Source organism: Electrona antarctica (assembly GCF_951216825.1).
Source record: "Electrona antarctica genome assembly, chromosome: 20".
NCBI classification, from domain to species: domain Eukaryota; kingdom Metazoa; phylum Chordata; class Actinopteri; order Myctophiformes; family Myctophidae; genus Electrona; species Electrona antarctica.
Genome location: NC_136801.1, coordinates 7313469 through 7336051, shown reverse-complemented (window position 1 = coordinate 7336051; position 22583 = coordinate 7313469). Strand labels below are relative to the sequence as shown.

At 46.2% G+C, this 22583-nt stretch overlaps 1 protein-coding gene across 1 annotated transcript in view; it reads left to right on the top strand.

Moving 5' to 3' along the window:
- The window catches only part of stau2 (staufen double-stranded RNA binding protein 2), a 149518-nt gene that overhangs the window by 44485 nt on the left and 82450 nt on the right, over positions 1–22583 (top strand). The window contains exons 7-8 of the mRNA XM_079489301.1: positions 8066–8173; positions 20945–21157. Coding sequence (XP_079345427.1) covers positions 8066–8173; positions 20945–21157 — 321 coding nt within the window. The remainder of the gene's footprint in view (positions 1–8065; positions 8174–20944; positions 21158–22583) is intronic.

Genomic DNA, 22583 nt, shown 5'->3' with positions numbered 1-22583 from the left:
TGTCCAGGAGGTGTACTTGTACATCAAGCTGCCTCACACTACAGAAACAGGAGATAGGCTCCTGCCCTATGGGCCTCATAGCTCGGCTACTTACTTACATAAAAACGACTCCAGGGTGTCTAATGAAGTACTGTCACCTCATAAACACACGAAAAACTGGCAAAATACCAAAATTGTGGCACTCCATCTTTAAGGTTACCACACCCCTACTTTGATCTAGAAAAGGCTGTGTTCACATTGCAGTCATTAGCCCATGGCTATAGATGTAACCAGTGAGTATTTAGGTCATTATGAGTCAATGTGTGGAACGTCCTACCTTAGTGCCACTACCTCAGTGTTTTCCTTTTTATATGTGGAGGCTTTTAACTTTCAACCTGGTGTCCCTGTTTTGGGCATGTCATTATAGAGCTTCGCAGTCCCGCCCCCTACCATGGCCCAGGAAATGATTCTCCGTTCATTTTCCTCATACACATTTCAGAAAGTATTTATTTAAAGATGTTTACGCCGCGGACAAAGCCAACTCGAGTCGTGACAAATCATGACAACAAACACAATTTTTTGGGCCGAACAAATAATTAGAAAGAAGAAAAAAAACGGCAGGTTACAACACTTTTTTTGTTGTTTTTCTTCTTTGTAAAAATGCATTGGGATTCATTTCCTGGTCCATGGTAGGGGGCGGGACTGCGACGCTCTATAGGGGGGTGGGGGGAGAAGAAGAAATGGTCAAGCTCCGCGTGGACAACGGGTCCATTTACGCCACTGAGACAGACCGACCACGTCGTGTGTGTTACTTTGTTTACTGGTGGTTTGTACATTATCCCATTTTGACCTGAGATCAGATTCTAAAAATGTCTTCTACATCCTGACAGTTTTCTGAAAAAGCTATGTTTCTATGTCAGTCGTTCTTCGATTTTTCAAAAATAGCAGACCTACAAGCTCGTAGCGCGCCACTCGGTGGCGCGCTATGAGCTTGTAGATCTGCTATTTTTCCAATGGCTAAAGCATAACGTAATGCTAACACCAAAAGGGGTTCCCGCCCAAAATGGGTTATGTACATTGGTGTGTCTCCTCAGGATTCATATGGTTCAATCAATGGATCCATTCAAGAGAAGAAGCACTGAGGTCTGATTTAGATTGTTTTGTGCTTTTGATGGTGTCACAGTGGGGAAGATACAGTAGTTGTTTGTGGTGAACGCTCGCACACACGCACGCACGCGCGCACGCAACACACACACACACACACACACACACACACGCGTGTACTTTATTGTACTGTTGTTGACCGTGGCTTGTACATTACGTTTATGTACATTCAATAGATCCATTGAAGAGCAGAGGCATTGTAGCCTGACTTAGCCCTCCATGTCACTACTGTCTCACGGACGTCAAAGGTCTGCCTTGTCACCCACACACACACACAGCAGCATGCACAGCGCACGTGCATGCATGCATTGGACACACAGTCAAGCAACCAACAATACAGCCTCTAGGCTCTATTCTGTGCATAACTGTAGTCCCAGTTTCCAGAAGGTAGCATACCTGGTTCCTGTTTCTGTTCATTTTTGAGTGGTGCAACCACTCCAAGGAACAGCAATGTCCGTGTTAAACTATGTTTGTGTGTGACTATGTTTGTGTGTGACTCATGTGTGACTCATGAGTACCAGTAGGGGCGCTGTTGTGCCAGAAACAGAGAGAGAGATAGTGCCGCACTGTTGCCTGCTAATGAGAGAGAGAGAGGGAGGGGGGGGGGGGGAGTTGCACCACTCAGTTCACACGGGTGTGATTTTTCTCATTCGCTTACTAGTTTGAATGACTGCAGCAGATTTGGATTTGGTTTGGAAACACGTGAAGTTGTAGTGTGTTTCCGCTTCAAATCTGCTGCTGAGCCAATCAAACAAAGACATGGGAAAATGAACGCAACAGGAAACGAACGTTCAACAACAAGTTACACATATCAGGTGTATCAGGTAAATCCTATCCTCATATTAGAAAGGCTATCAATTTATGAATAGGAAAAGATCTCGTTCTTTCTCTCACAGACAGACAGACAGACAGACAGACAGAGACACACACACACACACACACACACACACACACACACACACACACACACACACACACACACACACAGATAATGCACGCACACAGCATCACACTCATGCACTCAGAGGGGGAAAGAAAATCACAGGCAAGCATAGCAAACATGTTAGAGCCAAACATGAGTTGGGCGCTGGGCCAGCGCGGTGGAACAGACTCCCGTCTCCCACCACCACGTGACGTCTCCCTCCGTGTGAAACGCTGGCGATCTCACAGCATGAATCATGTGTAGTATCGTATGGCACAATGTGTGGAGACCAGGAAGGATGGATGGAGCCCAGAGGGGGAAGACCGGCCTCAGCCAGCCATACTTCATATCAGACAAAGAGGTGGACGCGGGCGGGATGATGAAGAGATCAAGATGACGCTCGCTGCTGTCTGACATACAAACGGGCGTCGAGGGAACTCTCAAACCCCCCCAATGCAGTAACTCCCAAACCTGTGGGCCCCCAAATAATTGGCAGAACACTTTTTGTATAATGTTATAATTGAATGTAAAAAACAAAAATGTCATGGCCTTTTTTTGCTTTAAAACCTCTAAAATGTTGTTTTCTTTGTAATACCAATAATAAATGCCTGGGGGTGGCAGTGTAGGTAGAGCGGCTGCTTGGGAGACGGAAGGTTCGGAGTTAGTGTTGAAGTGTCTTTTTTTTTTTTTTTAAACTTTATTTTTAAATTTCTTCACATGACAATACACATGTATGCAAGAAAACACACAAAACACACAAACATATACAACCCCCCCCCCCCCCCCCCCCCCCCCCCCTAGGCTAAAACAAAAAAACAAAGTGGTGGGACAATCATAGATCAAAAAGAGTCAAGACAGGGACATAGTCGGACACAGTCCGGATTACAGTTCACTGAAATGAAAAGTCCTCAACAAACTCCACAAAGGCACTCCAAGCCAGGACAACGTTATTTTGGGCTCTGTCCACTCTATACCTGAGCTTCTCCAGAGGCAGGAATGATAGAACTTCTTTTAGCCATTGTTGAAAGGAAGGTGCCTTATCCGACTTCCAATTAAGGAAGATTAGTCTACGGGCTAATAGGGATGCGAATGCCAAAGCATTTGCTTGTGGAGATGTGAGTGTACAGTTTGGGGGAATTATGCCAAAAATGGCGGTGTGGAAAGAAGGTGTCACCACTGTTCCACACATATGAGAGAATACGTCAAATATCTGCTTCCAGTAGGTAGTGAGGGAAGGACACGTCCAAAACATGTGGCCTAACGAGGCTGGGGTCTGGCTACATCTTGGGCATCCAGGGTCTGGCATGTTAAAGAGCCTGGCCAGCTTATCCCCTGAATAGTGTTGAAGTGTCTTTGAGCAACACACTGAACCAACTGCTCCTGATTGGTTGGTTTCCTCCGCAATTGGATTTGTTTATGAGAATGTCTGCGTGAAATTATTTAATGCACTTCGTAAAGCGCTTTGGATAAAGGCGCTATGGAAGGACGAGGGAGACTTGCTCAGAACGAGCTACATCCTGTCGCCATTTTCTAGCCTCACTGTCACTGTACGCACAACAACATTGACGGTTGTAGACTCACGACGTGAACTGAATACTCTAGCTTGTATAGCTTGTTTGTGGCCTTGTGGTTAGAGTGACCGCCCTGAAACTGGGGAGGTCGGGGTTCGAACATATTATCGTTTGTGTCGAAAGATAAACAACATGGCCGGCTGCTAAGACTACAATGTGCTTTGGGATTCGTCTCTGTGAAGCACACAGAAGCGGTGACGTGGGCGCGGCCGCGTGCGCGTCGGATCGAGATGTACCTATTGTCGGAAACCCAAGCCCACGTACAAGGGCATCTCACTGTGTCCATATTTCAGACCAGAGTACTTCATGGAGTCCAGTCTGGAGCTGTGTGGATGGAACTCCGTATTTGGATGAACTTGACGTCATATTTTGATGAGGTCAGATTCCATGCATCTCGACGGCTTAAAAGGCTGATTCCACTCAGTGTGAGGAGCAGTAAGTAGCTTGAGAGAGACAGAAACCAAACCCAGCGAAGAGATGGAGAAACTGTGTGATTCTGAGATGAGGAGAATGCGGCAATACTCTGTGAATGTAACCCTGGACCCTGATACGGCAAATCCATACCTCATCCTGTCTGACGATGGAAAACAAGTGCATGATGGAAACGTAAAGAAGAATCTGCCAAACAACAAAGAGAGATTCTCTAATCATACCAGTGTCTTAGGAAAACAAAGTTTCTCAGGAAGGTTTTACTATGAGGTCCAGGTCGGAGGGAAGACTGGCTGGACAATAGGAGTGGCCAGAGAGTCCATCAACAGGAAGAGGCCCATCAATGGTTGCTGGACTATAGGGTTGTGGAATAGAAATGAGGACTGGGCTTCTTCTGATCCTGATGATGTCCTCCTCCCTGTGAGAGAGGAGCTCCAGAAAGTGGGAGTGTTTGTGGACTATGAGGAGGGTCTGGTCTCCTTCTATGATGTGGAGACCAGAGTCCACCTCTACTCTTTCACTGGCTGCTCCTTCACCGAGAAACTATATCCATTCTTCTGTCCATGTTTGAACCATAACGGTACAAACTCTGCTCCTCTTATCATCTCTCCTGTCAATCACTCTGACATGAGAGCTGATCTGCATTTACAGGAGAATGTGTGAATGACACAGTTAGTACGAGGACGGAGCACGCCGGCCTACTTGGGGCCATTTCGTGTCGAGGAACGATGCAAGTCGTTCCATTTATGTCGACTATGCGGAACAAAATGCATGTGACGTGCAGGTGCTCAGCCAATCCGAGAAGCAGACGGTTGGGGGTTGTCCAATCAGTGAAGCCGATGCATACGATCTCCCGAACACCCAGAGAATGTCGGTCTGTTTCTCAGACCTGCATGCTGACCGAATGTGTGAATGACACAGTACGAGGACGGAGCACGCCGGCCTACTTGGGGCCATCTCGTGTCGAGGAACGATGCAAGTCGTTCCATTTATGTCGACTATGCGGAAACAAAATGCATGTGACGTGCAGGTGCTCAGCCAATCCGAGAAGCAGACGGTTGGGGGTTGTCCAATCAGTGAAGCCGATGCATACGATCTCCCGAACACCCTGAGAATGTCGGTCTGTTTCTCAGACCTGCATGCTGACCGATACAGATATCTGTGGTTCCTGAGATTAAACCGTCGGTCCGTCTGATTGGCCAGTCTTCGCTGCACACCTCAGGCTCATATGAGACACACACTCTGATTGGCCAGTCGTCACTGCACACCTCAGGCTCATATGAGACACACTCGGCATGTTTGAGGCGGTTCGGGGTGTGTGTGTGTGTGTGTGTGTGTGTGTGTGTGTGTGTGTGTGTGTGTGTGTGTGTGTGTGTGTGTGTGTGTGTGTGTGTGTGTGTGTGTGTGTGTGTGTGTGTGTGTGTGTGTGTGTGTGTGTGTGTGTGTGTGTGTGTGTGTGTGTGTGTGTGTGTGTGTGTGAACATTGAGGTTTTGACGTGAGGGGATGGGGGAGATCAGATTCAGATCAGAGATCATAGCTAAATTAAAGCGACAGACAAACAAGTGAAATATAGTAGAGAGATGGATAGAAATACGATGGTGAAAAAACAAGAAAAACAACAAAAGATAGCCTACATTGCAGTAACCTCACGTCACCAGACTTTCTACCGCACCTCGGAGTGACATTGGCAGCCGTGGAACAGTGCATGCACATTTCTGTTGTAGCCAATGTGTCCAAAATCACAACAACGCAACGCAAGCCGCCTTTGTTTTAAATGGTCCCATTTCACTTATCGGCCGGAGTTCCGCAGCCAGTCAACATTTGAATCGACGCTATGCCATTGTTCGACTCACAATGATGTGTCACATTTCAGAAATGTTACAAAAAAATAGGTATCGGCGTTCGACCCAAAAAGCTGGTATCGGCCTGGCTCTAATTCTGACATTGGATGGCGTGTGTTTGTCTGTGTATGTGACTTGTTTGCATGTGTGTATGTAGGCAGGGGAACATGTGCTCTTAGTGCACACCCATGGGACCACCAGTCATGCACAGGGAATACTGAGTTCTCAATCCCATATCAGATCAGGACCAAAGCCAAGAAAGCAGACAGGCTCCCCGCTGCAGCAGACTGGCCAAGATCCTGTGTGTGTGCGTGCGTGCGTGCGTGCGTGCGTGCGTGCGTGCGTGCGTGCGTGCGTGCGTGCGTGCGTGCGTGCGTGCGTGCGTGCGTGCGTGCGTGCGTGCGTGCGTGCGTGCGCGTGCTAGAATGCATTTTATGTCTGTGTGTCTGTTCTATTGTGTGTTTGTTGGAGTGAGAGAAAGATAATGCGTTTTGAAGGAATGTGTGGACATGAAAAATGGCCTGCCAGTTGTTGGATGATGTGGAGTGTTAACAGGCAGCATTGCTGTTGTAGCGATTCACTGTTTTTGATGCTGGCTCCTCACATCTTGACACTTTCACACAGGCCTTGCCCGGAATTAAAGCTTGATGCTTGGAACACGATTGTGTTTTTCAATGTCACTATTGTCTCCATGCTTGGCTAGCATAACGGATCATAGCATTTTCTTGAAGTACTAAGTATCACCAAAATCTCTTTTAACCCATTTTGGGCGGGAACCCCTTTTGGTGTTTTAAGCATTCTGTTATACATTAGCTATTGGAAAATAGCAGATCTACAAGCTCGTAGCGCGCCACCGAGTGGCGCGCTACGAGCTTGTAGGTCTGATATTTTTGAAAATTTTTGAAAATGTGGCACAAATCTTTGAATATATATTTCAGAGCGAACATTTTTAACTAAAATGTTTGCTTCTGGGGGGTCCCTGGAACTACATATTTTGAGATGGGGGTCCGTGGCCCAATAGAGATAATTTTGGGGGTCCTTGACATGAAAAAGGTTGAGCACCACTGACATAGAGCGGACGTAGAATACGCACATCGACAGGCTGGGTGCTGGGCTAAAGAAACTTCAGTAGGTATTGGATGGAGCCCGCACACCATAGGTATAAGAAAGACGTTCTTTACACGTCAGAATTTTCAATAAAGAACGTCTTTCTTATACCTATGGTGTGCGGGCTCCACCACTGACATAGAAACATGGGTTTTTCAGAAAAATAGGATTTAGAAGCCTTTCTTTTATCGACCTCAGTCCAAAATGGGTTAAAAGAAGTCAGTTCACTCGGGCGCCATCTTGCTAATGCCCGCTGGGCAATAAGTTCTGACAAAACAAGACAAGACTCCAGTTCTTTTGAATGGTGAGTTGTCTGTAGTCAAAGTTCTAGGGAGAAGGGGGGGGGAAATAAATCGCACACATACTGCCAACTAAATCGACCGATGTTTTATGTATTACATATGGGTCTTAACGTTATGTCCCAGATGTAGACATTGGCCGAAATGTTACTCTATTGAATGTTAGTTGGCATCTAACACTCGAGGTGTGCGATTTGTTATCTCTTCTCCATTCTTCTTTTTTATGATACACAGACGTAGGTGCGTCATTTGGCCAGCTTTGTTGGCTGATGTTGTCGTTGCTGCTGTCTTCAGAGTTTCGTGTTTTCCCATGCTAAATGGATAGAGTGCTCCATCTCCTCTATGTTACACTCTGGTATGATTTAACCCGTTTTGGGCGGGAACCCCTTTTGGTGTTTTAACTAAGCATTATGTTATACTTTAGCTATTGAAAAAATAGCAGATCTACAAGCTCATAGCGCGCCACCGAGTGGCGCGCTACGAGCTTGTAGGTCTGCTATTTTTGAAAAATCGTGAAAATGTGGCACAAATCTTTGTGTATATATATTCTTTCAGAGCGAAGATTTTTTTTATTTTGACGTCAGGCCAAAATGGGTTAAAACTGGCACTTCTAATCCGAATGGGGAGCCAGCAATACCTCTTCCCTTCAATTCCCACCCGCATGAGTTTTTGAAGTGAAGTTATCAATTACATTGACGTTTTTATACTTCGCTGTGTTTTTTATGCTGTGTTTTGTGATGTTCTCTCCTCAGAACCCCGAGGAGAAGGAGGAACAAGAGGAGGGCACGGACGCAAGCAAGTCTGAGATCAGCCTGGTCTATGAGATTGCCCTCAAGAGGAACCTGTCCGTCAACTTTGAGGTGAGGGTGGTGTGAGACAGTCGCAGCATTAGATTATTTTAAAACAGGACAGGGTCTAATATTTGGACACCCTTGAAAACGAGATGATTCATCTCAAGGGTTATTAACCCATTTTGACCTGAGATCAGATTCTAAAAATGTCTTCTACATCCTGACAGTTTTCTGAAAAAGCTATGTTTCTATGTCAGTCGTTCTTCGATTTTTCAAAATAGCAGACCTACAAGCTCGAACTTTGGGAATAAACTTTCAACAATTATTAATATCTTGTGCAATATGTAGCTATATGGATAGCAAGTTAGCAGGTATGCTAACGTGATGGATGGAGTGGACACAGTAACATGACATGACAACAAGAGGAACACTATACACAATGACTCCGAGGTCTTTAACCACCTCTGTGGTGTCGGTTACATTAACTATTTGAAAAGTTGTGTCCGGGAGTTTTCTTTGATAGCTCATCACTCCTTTTTAGGACTTTTTAGGATCTTAGCCTTTTTTTGTGTCATTCTCTGAATGTTTCTGGACTGATGCAATAGAATTGAGTGCGCTCACTCCTCACTCAATGTGATCCAATGTTCTTTCTACGTAAGCTGACTCCATTCATAAGATAGCCACTCATCCATTTTGGCTCACCCAGTACAGTAATACTCAAAGTATTTCATTGGAACTCCCCAAACTATACAGTAGTCTTAAAGGACCACTTCACCACTTTTCAACCTACAGTATCTTCATATAATAGGTCCTCACTAATAATCATGATAAAATGGCAGGATTTTTTTCTACTCAGTCTGTGTCTCATAGGAGGGCTGTGGGCAGTTTAGAAACCGTCTTCCAGTGACATCATCATTAGGCAGATTTTTTTTTAAACAAGACTTTTTTACAAAAATGTTTAGATTTTCATTATTGTGAGAACGATGGCTTCCATTTTTGCATTGAAACTTTTCAGGACTAGAAAGCCTGCAGTTTCTATTAGCTTGGATTCCCCATCGATGATGTCACTGGAAGACGGTTTCTGAACTGCCCACACAGCCCTCCTATGAGACACAGACCGAGTAGAAAGACATTGCGCCATTTTTTCATGATTATTAGTGAGGACCTCCGACCTATCATATGAAAATAGGTTGAAAAGTGGTGAAGTGGTCCTTTAATGCACTATAGACTTTATAGCAAGGTGAAAGAGCATTAATGTGCACTTATGGAAATCATAATCCTTTTGTTTTCACTCTTTCATGTTACCCTCATATAGTATAAGCCAGGGGTTGGCAACCTTTTTGACATGAAGTGCCATGTTTTCATTTTCTTGATAATCAGTGTGCCGTATCACAACATAAAGTTGAATTATGTCACCACATAAAAATGTAATATTTCCATCTGATTTTGATTGTCCATAGGCTGTACATATAACCTTTTTATGTGGCCTATTCTCTTTCACACAGACTCAGAGCCCACCTATCTCAGACTCCCTCCCCAGTCAGAGCCCAGAGTTTGAGTGAATGTAGAATTATGTGCAGGGTGTAATTTATATATATATATAGATGTGAGGGGACTTCATTTCACAGACTAAACTTTTTTGAATACTTCTTAATATTAAAATAAAAGATCTCTCTCACACACTTATGCCAGTGTGCTAGTGACCACCCTCCCCTGTGCCAATGTTGGCACCCGTGCCATAAGCGACAGACAGACAGACAGACAGACAGCACAGCAGTGTAAACAGATACAGGACATTAGAAGTACAGTATGATAGTGGGAAGAGTAACATAATTATATGTTGGGTACATAACTAGTCTGTGGACATTCTATGATTTCATTCCAGGATTCTCCTAATGTGTGAATAACACTGGCACACACCCAATACAACCACCGTGTCTAGGGTCTATGGAGTTTCTTTTCCACTGATTCATTGGGGTTTTAACCCATTTTGGCCTGACGTCAACATTTAAAAAATATGTCTTCTAAATCATGACAGTTTTCTGAAATACCTCAATATTTCATGTCAAAGGACACCACAAATTATATGTAATAGGCCACGACCCCCATCTGAAAATATGTTGTTCCAGGGACCCCCCAGAAGCATATATATATATATATATATATATATTATATTATAACATAATGTTAAAACACCAAAAGGGGTTCCCGCCCAAAAATGGGTTAACTACAGCACCTTGCTCAAGCGACTCTTGTTGCTCAAGCGTCAGACTTCCACCTCGCCTTCTCTCGCCATCCTGTCTAAACAGATGACGTACGTATGTCCTCACATGACCCCGCGGCGGGTCCGTTGGTTCGTTCCCCTTGGCTTCCAGCATCTCCCCTAGCTGACTCATCCAGCCTCCCATCTCCACTGATCACCTCCTTCGAATTCTCCGCTGCTCTGCAAAAGGTGCCAAAAACAAGGGGAGGTTCCGTTTACTCTACGCACACACCCCTCTCTTCCTCCACACGATTCCTCCCCGAACCATCTCTCTCCTTCTTCCATCACTCCCCAAAAATCACAGAGAGAGTGGAGGCGTGTTACGGACGGGAGAGACTGAGGGAGGGGAAGTATAGGGAGGGAGATCCTTCTTACTGTTGACTTAACCCATTTTGGGCGGGAACCCCGTTTGGTGTTAGCATTATGTTATGCTTTAGCTATTGAAAAATAGCAGACCTACAAGCTCGTAGCGCGCCACCGAGTGGCGCGCTACGAGCTTGTAGGTCTGCTATTTTTTGAAAAATCGAAGAACCACTGACATAGAAACATAGCTTTTTCAGAAAACTGTCAGGATGTAGAAGACATTTTTAGAATCTGATCTCAGGTCAAAATGGGTTAATCTGGAAAGCCGTCCATTCCGCCCTTTAGCTAAACCCCCCCCTTCTCTGTTTGATAACGCATTAACTCATCGGGTGAATGACCTGGCCCGTTTTTCCAGGAACCACAATTGATTATTTCAGGTGGCTAAATCTGGGATTTGACGTCAACCGCCTACTGTACAGTATGTGTCATAATCTTGTTTTAATCGCCATTGGAGATTACGTGGCTTTTGCTTTTCTATTTAATTTCGTCTAAAAATTGGAAGCCGGATTTGGAAGCACATTGCCACCACATGTGCCGCCAACGGCCTCTGCTCTGATCTCTCGTTAACCTGGAGATTATCTCTGCCTCTCCCTTCTTTGATTTTCCCTTTTCAAGGACCCCCGATATGCATTATTAGGCCACAGACCCCCATAGCGAGAGTCCCGTCCCGACAAACTTTATGCTGTATGTCACTCTCTCGCCTTGTTTCCTCGCTATCTCCACTTTTCTACTATCAATAATGGCAATATCTTTAAATAGATAATTATAATAAAATAAACCTCACCCCCTCCATCAAAGTGCCTTTGAGCAAGGCTCTTTTCAGTGGCAGTATATGTGGCTGTGGTCGTATTGGGTGGCTCCCCGGGTGTGAATGTGTGTAACAATGTGACTGTGAAGCGGAGAATTTGTGCTCAACGAACCTACAGTTTCCTGGATAAATAAAGCTTTAACCAGTTAAACCCTATATGTAATTTCATTTGGTCTTCTTAGCTGAAAATAGCTGATCTACAAGCTCACAACGCATTGCCACGTGACATCTCGTGATCTTGTAGATCCGCTGTTTCCGACAAATGTTCGCCTCCCAGGATTTAGGATTCTAGACTTCATGCAGTTAGAGGAAATTGCATGTTGCTCGCAGAGGGAATGGCGATGGATTGCGGTTGCATGTGTGGATTTCTGCCCCGAATGCCGTCCTTTCTGGTTACGCGTTCCGCTGAATGGAGAAACGGGCGTGGATGGAGTGTGTGGTTGGCGGCGTTCGGCTCCACCGTTCCACACCTCAACCGCTGTCGAGATGTGGCCACGTGTGCCACGTCCAACAAAGCAGTCTCAAAACGCCACGCATGAGAGACGATAATCCAATCTTCCGCCTCCTTTGGCACACACCGTTCTGATTTATACGCCCCAGAGGTAGCAGATATACAAGCTTATGACACGTTGAGAGGCTTGTAGTTGTGCTACCAAGTATAAATTCAGCCTCTCGCCCCCTGTTTCTGCCCATGGCCTCTTGTAGCGTGTCGTACATGTTCAATCACGGTCAGTGTTGCATGCAACAATGTGCTCAGCGCCGGCTATGCTGAGAATCCAAAGCCCATGTGGTTAATTTGCACACCATGGCTCTGTGGGTCTCCTCTTACACATCTGAACCATTACGAGGCATCAGTCAGCGTTTGGCTTCATCCCCATACCCTGCCGTGTCACATCCCCTCTAACGTGTCCTCTTCTGATGCCTCCAGAGGAAACGGCACACTTTCCTTCTCAATAACCATTAGAAACACCCTCTCTCTCTCACACACACACACACACACACACACACACACACACACACACGCGCACGCGCATACAGGCTGTGCATAACTCAAACGACAGTCCTTCCGTGTGAAGGCCTTGCAAAAAAAAAAGAAAGAAAAAACCCTGAACAATAATCATATAGTTTTTTTCAAATCCTCCGCCACTGGAGCGTGAAATTACCCATGAGTCATTGCAGCGAGTGTCCACTTTCCTCCTCCTCCTCCTCCCCCCGCCGCGCCGAGGTGGGGGCGTCGACTCGTCGGCCACCCCACAAGGCTGACTTAACCCATTTTGACCTGAGATCAGATTCTAAAAAATGTCCTTCTACATCCTGACAGTTTTCTGAAAAAAGCTATGTTTCTATGTCAGTCGTTCTTCGATTTTTCAAAAAATAGCAGATCTACAAGCTCGTAGCGCGCCACTCGGTGGCGCGCTACGAGCTTGTAGATCTTGCTATTTTTCAATGGAGGAAATACATCGACTCACTGGCCTTGGAACGTCTCGGAATCCCCCAGGAGGAAGTCACTAATGTTGCTCTGGAGAGGGAAGTCTGGAGCACTCTGGTGGAGCTGTTGCCCCCGTGACCCGACTACGGATAAGCGGTTGAAGATGGATGGATGGATGGATAAAGCATAACATAATGCTAACACCAAAAGGGGTTCCCGCCCAAAATGGGTTAACCGGCCCACCCCCTCACCCGTCAGGTTATATCAAACAGATGTCGGCATCAAAGAGGAACCAATCTATAAATCACAGCTCGCTCTTTTTGGACAGAGATGGCCTGTCTCTTTTTTTTTCCTCCAAAAGGAGGACACAGGAGATGAAGAAGGGTCCGGAGCCAAGAACCACCCATCTTGTACAACAAGCTAGCTTCCCCCTCAGGGCCTTGTCCGTCCGCCGCGCATCACAAAAGAGCTTTTCTTCCCCCTACCAAGTCCTCGCCATTGTCTCCCACCCTGCTCCCATAGCATCCTCTTCAGAGGCCTGAGGTCCTCGTTTGCACCCGTCCTCATGGCCCGCTCGGGGTATTGATGTCTTCCTGAGAAGCCGAGGGGAAGGCCTCACACACAGGAGGACAAGGAAAGAGAAAGAAAGAAAAAATAAAGCAATAGAGAGAAAAGAAGTGAGAGGATGAGGGATTTGAAAGGCAGGGGGAAGAAAAAAACTTGAGTTACAGTGTGTTTCCTGCATTATAATCCATTTTGACCTGAGATCAGATTCTAAAAATGTCTTCTACATCCTGACAGTTTTCTGAAAAAAGGCTATGTTTCTATGGCTTCGTCGTTCTTCGATTTTTCAAAAATAGCAGACCTACAAGCTCGTAGCGCGCCACTCGGTGGCGCGCTACGAGCTTGTAGATCTGCTATTTTTCAATAGCTAAAGCATAACGTAATGCTAACACCAAAAAAGGGTTCCGCCCAAATGGGATAACCTGATCCTTATCGTCAGGCTCAGGGAGACGGACGGGGCATGTTTGTTGTGTTCGCTCGCGCACGTGTATACATGCACGTACGCCCCCGCGCGCACAGCGGGGCGTGCGTGTGAATGAAAAGGAGGCGCTGCTGAAAATCCCATCGGCGCTGCGCGGATCCCGTGTCGTCTGCCAACGAGGCTGACTACAGCTCGTCTGCCGCCCATCCCGGGCCAGCGGGAGCGTGTGACACCAGTCAGTGTCTCTTCTCGCCCTCTGTGTCTCTCGTTAAATACGATATATACGCCACACATATTGCTGTATAGAGGCAGCATTTCTATCGTTGCGATCTCTCCTCGGACTATCCTGGACGGCACTAAGTGGATCCTACCGTGTGTGCGTGCGCACGTGTGTGTGTGTGTGTGTGTGTGCGTGCGTGTACAACCAAATCGCTGTCTGTCATCAGCTGTCTCTTTTCATTGCTGTTTCACCTCCGTGGTCTTTGTATGAAGTGTTGAACCTGTGCTGGTTGTCCTCAGCTCACTCGTCGTTCCACTCTGGCAGGCGGTGACGTGACGGAGGTGTATGGTGTGTGTGTGTGTGTGTGTGTGTGTGTGTGTGTGTGTGTGTGTGGGGGGTGGGGGGGTGGACCAATGAAGGAAGCGTGTCCTTACAAGACCGCACTCAGGGCCCTCGTACTGGGGCCCCGAGTGCGGTCCTGTGTGCTGTCACTTCTCAAGGTGGAGGAATGGACCTAAAGCCCCCCCAGAGAGACTGACTGTGTGTGTGCGTGCGTGCGTGCGTGCGTGCGTGCGTGCGTGCGTGCGTGCGTGCGTGCGTGCGTGCGTGCGTGCTCGCGCAGATGTGACAATGTCATCGCATATCCTGCAGAACATCTCTGGGCACCCCCCAAATCCTCCAATAATCCCTGTACTGGAGAAACAACACCCTTGAACCACATGGACGAAATAACAAGACAAGCCACATATTCGATGACAAATCTTCCCCACGTAGTAAAATCCTGTTAATTCAACTCGACTGAGACGAGCTACAAAAAATATCGGTCTCAAATGGACTCGTTGTACTCGTAGAATTCCATTCTCTGTTGTGATGCTGTTTAATGCCTGCTTAGATCACCATCACCCTCTCTATACCGGGAGAGCAGAGCGATGAACCACAGGGATGATCAAGCTCAAGTGTTATGAGAGCTTGTAGATCGGCTATTTTTGACATTTGGCGTAGATGGGGGGCGGGGGGGGGGGGGGGGGGGGGGGGGGGTGAGTGATCCAACAGAGTCAACTCAGGTTCAGTTTACTAAGTCTGAACCTAGAGGGTTTAACCCATTTTGACCTGAGATCAGATTCTAAAATTGTCTTCTAAATCCTGACAGTTTTCTGAAAAAGCTATGTTTCTATGTCAGTCGTTCTTCTATTTTTCAAAAATAGCAGATCTACAGCAGAAAAGCTATGTTTCTATGTCAGTCGTTCTTCTATTTTTCAAAAATAGCAGATCTACCGAGTGGCTAGAAGATTCTACAAGCTCTTCTAGCCACTCGGTGGCGCGCTATGAGCTTGTAGATCTGCTATTTTTCAATAGCTAAAGCATAACATAATGCCAAATACCAAAAGGGGTTCCCGCCCAACATGGGTTAAGTGATGAATTAAGTGAGTGACTGATTGAGTGTGAGAGGAAGACAAACAGCTGCAGATGGGGAACACATCTGTACAACGGAGGAGGACAAGTCACTTTTTCCTCCATCTCCTGTCATCATTATTATTCTTATTCTCCTCTCTAACACCAGAGACTGATCTGAACTGTCTGGAAGTCAGGCCAGGGTCTCCACACAATCTAATAATCCATTCATTGGACATACTAACAAGTGATCTTAAGCTTAAATTCAGACCAAATATTTACGATATGACAAAACCGTCTTGAGCCCCATTCATACTTCTTTAATCTCTATTATTTTTATCCCACGATTTTGTAACCCATTTTTCACCCCTGTGTCAATTATCTAATGTGATCCTGGGCTCTACACACCCTCCGCCAACCTAGTCCCCATATATGGGGGACATGGGGAGAGCAACGGACTTGAACTCATGCTTCCTTCATGCCTGAGTGTCCAAGTTGCTCCTTTACACCTGACAGGGGGGAGTTTCCCTGGTTGGACGTAGCGCGTGGAAGGAACACGTTATTCCAACCAGTTCCTTTCCCCTCCATCAGGCGCCCCGGCTGGCCAGGGGGAGGCCCCATTCATACTTCTTACAACGGTGTCACGCTCTGATCTCCGAACTCGAGCGATGCACTGTATTCGTGCCACCCTTGTGAGCTGGTAGATCAGCTGCTTTCAGCACTCTCATTTGCCCCCCCTTAATTAACAGACCAGGGCCTTTGATTTGAGCCTACAGCATCACAGCCGTCAACAGAGTGAGCACACTCAAGGTGCAAGTGTACTAGAAGCTGCCATGTTGCATTTCCTCCTCAGAGCAACGATCAGACCCGGAGGGAATCCTCAGAGAGGTAGACATGGGTCTCTCAAATCTTGGCTTGGATGAGTGATGCTCAGAATCTCTTCTTAACAGACCAGGGCCTTTGATTTGAGCCTACAGCATCACAGCCGTCAACAGAGTGAGCACACTCAAGGTACAAGCGTACTAGGAGCTGCCATGTTGCATTTCCTCCTCAAAGCAGCGATCAGACCTGGAGGGAATCCTCAGAGAGGTAGACATGGGGCTCTCAAATCTTGGCTTGGATGAGTGATGCTCAGAATCTCTTCTTAAATGCAAATTTCTCAAATGCGTGTTCTATGCAACAGCGTTGGGCGATATGATAATTATATTATTTTCATGTTTCATGGCCAGCCGGGGCGCCTGATGGAGAGGAAAGGAACTGGTTGGAATAACGTGTTCCTTCCACGCGCTACGTCCAACCAGGGAAACTCCCCCCTGCCAGGTGTAAAGGAGCAACTTGAGGACAGGCATGAAGGAAGCATGAGTTCAAGTCCGTTGCTCTCCCCATGTCCCCCATATATGGGGACTAGGTTGGCGGAGGGTGTGTAGAGCCCAGGATCACATTAGAAAATTGACACAGGGGTGAAAAATCATGGGATAAAAATTTAAAAAAAATATATATATATAATTTTCATGTTGATAGTGTATACTGTATGTCCATTGTCCAGTAAAAACAAAATTATGAAAAAGGAAAAAAAACGACGTCTTGATTACCTGAGCCAGATGTAGTTGGTTATTGATTCTAAGTGTTTTTGGTTAATTGCTCAGCCCTACGTAACGGCAATATTGACTGGCTAACAAGTGTGCCGACATGGACAGTGCAAATGTCTCCAAATGTCAGACAGGTTAACAGGCAGGCATATAGCAATTTGATGTGGGTCAGCTTAGCGACTCACAGTTTTGACCAAACGGGAATGAAATACAGTCGAGCCGTTAACTTAACCCATTCTGGGCGGGAACCCCTTTTGGTGTTATACTTTTAGCTATTGAAAAATAGCAGATCTACAAGCTCGTAGGTCTGCTATTTTTGAAAAATCGTGAAAATGTGGCGCAAATCTTTGAATATATATTCTTTCAGAGCCCAAGTTTTTAACTCAAATCTTTGCTTCTGGGAGGGGGGGGGGGTCCCTGGAACAACATATTTTCAGATGGGGGTCGGTGGCCAATTGCATATAATCTTGGGGGTCCTTGACATGAAAATGTTTGAGAACGACTGACATAGAAACATAGGGTTTTTCAGAAAACTGTCAGGATTTAGAAGACATTTGTAGAATCGTTCCCAGGTCAAAATGGGTTAAAATACCTTATTCTGTCTCCTTGACATACATGATAGGGCTGTTGCAGTAAGTGCTGAGTCATTCCTTATACAGTATGTGGGAACAGTAGGGTTCTAGGCGAGAGGAAGCTGTGTAACCATGACATGGCACATTGAATTTTCGCTGCAGCTTGATTTATTTGTGTTCACATGACGAGCGTTGCGTTTTCCTGTCGTTTGCGTGCGCTTGATTTATTCCTTCTAGTGCTTCGATTGACTCTTTAGCTTATAGTGATATAAGAGAAGGAGGCAACTGTGCAGGAATTGTGAATGCACAGTGCATTATTGCTGTCGTGTAGAAACCTTGTATCTACATATTTTAAGATTTGTATGTGTCTTTGTAAATTATTGCCCTACTTTGATGTACAAGAGTGTTGTACAAAAGTTGTGGAAAAGGCTGATGTTTCTGCTATATTTCTTTTTTAAGCTGTGAAAGTCGTTAACCCAGTCTGGGTGGGAACCCCTTTTGGTGTTTTAACTATAAGCATTATGTTATACTTTAGCTATTGAAAAATAGCAGATCTACAAGCTCATAGCGCGCCACCGAGTGGCGCGCTACGAGCTTGTAGGTCTGCTATTTTTGAAAAATCGTAAAAATGCGGCACAAATCTTTGAATATATATTCTTTCAGAGCGAACGTTTTTTTTTATTTCGACGTCAGGCCTAAATGGGTTAAGTGTGTCTGTGGATCTTGTGAATATTAACCAATTAAAAGTATTCACAAGAGCTTGTGACTAACTAATAACTACACTGGATCCATTGGAACGCTTTTTTTTCCTTTTCCTGAAAATGTAAAATTTTGAACATGCATGGATTCCAGCTGACAGCGACGACATGCAGCTGTGCATGTGTGAGTCGAGTCGTGCATGCGTTTTGTTCCCCACTATGTCGTCTTGTAAATATCACACTGATGTTCTTGGGAGGTATTCGAAGAATGTTCAAGGCTCCGCTCGTCTCTGTGTGTGTAATCGGCTTTTTCCGGGCTCAAATTAACTTCCATTTGATTGCAACAAATCACTGCAATTTGTGCTGCGTGTGCAGAGCACAGCACAGCACATTACATTACGTAAGGAATGAATGAGAGATTGAGTGAGGGGCGTGCGAGGGAGAGACAGCATGCACGTCTAGAGAGAGAGAGAGAGGGGGGAGGGGGGGGGGGGTGGACATGTGTGTGTGAACACATCAACTAAACATGCAGTGTTGGACCTAGTCAACGTATGAAACCCAATTCTTGTCCTTGTGTATTTCCGTGACTAAGGTTGAGGAGGACCCCACCTGCTACACACACGCATGCATGGACACACACACACACACGCACACACACGCACAAACCTCTCGAACTTCACAGGAAGTGGATGTGATTGCAGAAGCATGACCTAACGCCAGCCGGTGTTTGTTTTACGTCTCCCAGGTGACCAGAGGCTGAGAAAGGAAACCGAACTCTCATCGCCAGAGACTGTCGTGTGTGTGTGCGTGTGTGTGTGTGTGCGTGCGTGTGCGCGTGGGAGCGTGTGTGTGTGTGTGTGTGTGTGTGTGTGTATGAATTGCACACAAGCATATGGGTGGGTAGCACTGTGACCAACAAGAGCAGATGTTTGCAGACCACCTGGTGCTGCTGCTTTACAAAGTAGACGTACAAATGCTCATGTTTTGTACATACAATACATCGTTAACGGTCTACATACATGTACTGACTCATGTGCACACACAACATGGCTGCACGCCTACTGTACGTTTTGCACGCAACAGACCAGTCTTTTCATGCAGTCACATGCTTCTCGCTGCGATTACGGGTTGACTGGGAGGAAGATGCCCAGATACTGAATGGTGTTGACGTGAAACCTTAGACTTTTTGCACCTATAAGCGGCAGAAACATATCGGTTTGCTCCAGTTCCTTCTCTCGCTCAAGATGTTGGTCAAAACGTTCCCCCAGGTACCCTGGATGTCGTATGTGGTGACTTCTGTGTCCTCGCTGTCAGCGAGGAAACCTTGTATGTCCAGACCGAAACAGTTACTTTTCAGGAAATGGTAACTAGAATGTCTTCCTAAGTTCCTATGGATCCAAGTAGTGATTTAGTCACAACCAAGCTCTTGTTAATACTTTATATTGGCTAAATATCTATGAAAAACCCACAGACACAGAAATATAGTAAAGATCTTTCATGGTCGTGTGTTGTGATTTGACAATGATACAGTGTATTGAGTCATTGAGGAGAGACAGCCTCGGTATAAACCTCTGCGCCACGGGCTTCGAAAAGGCTAATACATAGTCTGGATTTTCGGTGGTTAGGTGACCACCGAACTACAACATGACGCCACGAGCCGCGGTGAAGAGCAAACCACCACCACCGCTCCAGCCCTTCTCTCTGTTTTTACTCACCACCACTCAACGTTATTTCAGCTGGTGGTCACCTCACCACCGAAAATCCAGACTATGAATAGGCCTAAAGTCTACACGGGTTGTGCAAGGATGCGCTGTGATTGGCCAGTAGCCACTTTTCAGTCGAGGCAAACGCTCTCGCCAGAACATGATTTACTATTCTCCGCATATCGGGTCCAACTCGAACGGCCCTGAGTCGGGCAGTTGGCTTAATCGAACTTCGCAAGTGGCTCAAGTTCGCTTGAGACGGCGGGCCTCCGTCGCGGTCTAGTCCATAGAGTTATAACATATTTAGGTCTAGTCCACAGTTGTTGTAGGCGAGAGGCACTTCCGCCGTTGGCCACAGAAGCGGGGCGTGGTTATAAGCACAACCTTTGTAGGATTTAGAATGTCGCCCTCTACTAGGGCTGTGAATCTTTGGGTGTCCCACGATTCGATTTGATTCCGATTCTTGGGGTCACGATTCGATTCAAAATCGAATTTTCTATTCAAAATGATTCTCGATTCAATACTTAGGATTTCATCACAATCTACTCCAGTCTTGAACTGAAGTGACTACAGTAACTTGAAAATGATTGAAGACATGATGTTTACTGTGATTAGGGTAAGCTTACATTTCATATCACAGACACCATGTAGTGAAAACTCCTGTAACTGTAACGAGAAAAAGAAATCTAAAAAAAAAAAAAAAAAAGATTTTTGGAAATTATGAATCGATTTTGAATCGTTCATAACGGAATCGCGATTTTAATTCGAATCTTTTTTTTGACACCCCTACTCTACACTGTGTCCCCCTCCTCCGCCAGGTGTTGAAGGAGAGCGGGCCGCCCCACATGAAGAGTTTCCTGACCCGCGTCTCCGTGGGAGAGTTCTCCGCCGAAGGCGAGGGCAACAGCAAGAAGCTCTCCAAGAAGCGCGCCGCCCTCTCCATCCTGCAAGACCTGAAGAAGCTGCCCTTCATCCCCGCTGTGGAGAAGCCCAAGATCCACTACAAGAAACGCCCCAAGACCATCCTCAAGGTACTGACTGAAACGCCCCAAGACCATCCTCAAGGTACTGACTGAAACGCCCCAAGACCATCCTCAAGGTACTGACTGACCCCAAGACCATCCTCAAGGTACTGACTGAAACGCCCCAAGACCATCCTCAAGGTACTGACTGAAACGCCCCAAGACCATCCTCAAGGTACTGACTGAAACGCCCCAAGACCATCCTCAAGGTACTGACTGAAACGCCCCAAGACCATCCTCAAGGTACGGACTGAAACGCCCCAAGACTATCCTCAAGGTACTGACTGAAACGCCCAAAGACCATCCTCAAGGTACTGACTGAAACGCCCCAAGACCATTCTCAAGGTACTGACTGAAACGCCCCAAGACCATCCTCAAGGTACTGACTGAAACGCCCCAAGACCATCCTCAAGGTACTGACTGAAACGCCCCAAGACCATCCTCAAGGTACTGACTGAAACGCCCCAAGACCATCCTCAAGGTACTGACTGAAACGCCCCAAGACCATCCTCAAGGTACTGACTGAAACGCCCCAAGACCATCCTCAAGGTACTGACTGAAACGCCCCAAGACCATCCTCAAGGTACTGACTGAAACGCCCCAAGACCATCCTCAAGGTACTGACTGAAACGCCCCAAGACCATCCTCAAGGTACTGACTGAAACGCCCCAAGACCATCCTCAAGGTACTGACTGAAACGCCCCAAGACCATCCTCAAGGTACTGACTGAAACGCCCCAAGACCATCCTCAAGGTACTGACTGAAACGCCCCAAGACCATCCTCAAGGTACTGACTGAAACGCCCCAAGACCATCCTCAAGGTACTGACTGAAACGCCCCAAGACCATCCTCAAGGTACTGACTGTCACAGTAAGAAACGCCCCAAGACCATCCTCAAGGTACTGACTGTCACAGTAAGAAACGCCCCAAGACCATCCTCAAGGTACTGACTGTCACAGTAAGAAACGCCCCAAGACCATCCTCAAGGTACTGACTGTCACAGTAAGAAACGCCCCAAGACCATCCTCAAGGTACTGACTGTCACAGTAAGAAACGCCCCAAGACCATCCTCAAGGTACTGACTGTCACACCACGGTGTTTCACTTGAAGGACCCCCAGTTTGATATGTGCTGACTTTTGCTGCTATGTAGAACTATTTTTTGCAAATGGGGGCATTGTGCAGTTAAGTTAACCCATTTTGGGCGGGAACCCCTTTTGGTGTTAGCATTATGTTATGCTTTAGCTATTGAAAAATAGCAGATCTACAAGCTCATAGCGCGCCACCGAGTGGCGCGCTATGAGCTTGTAGGTCTGCTATTTTTGAAAAAAATGAAGAACGACTGACTTAGAAACATAGCTTTTTCAGAAAACTGTCAGGATGTAGAAGACATTTTTAGAATCTGATCTCAGGTCAAAATGGGTTAAGTTAATGTTC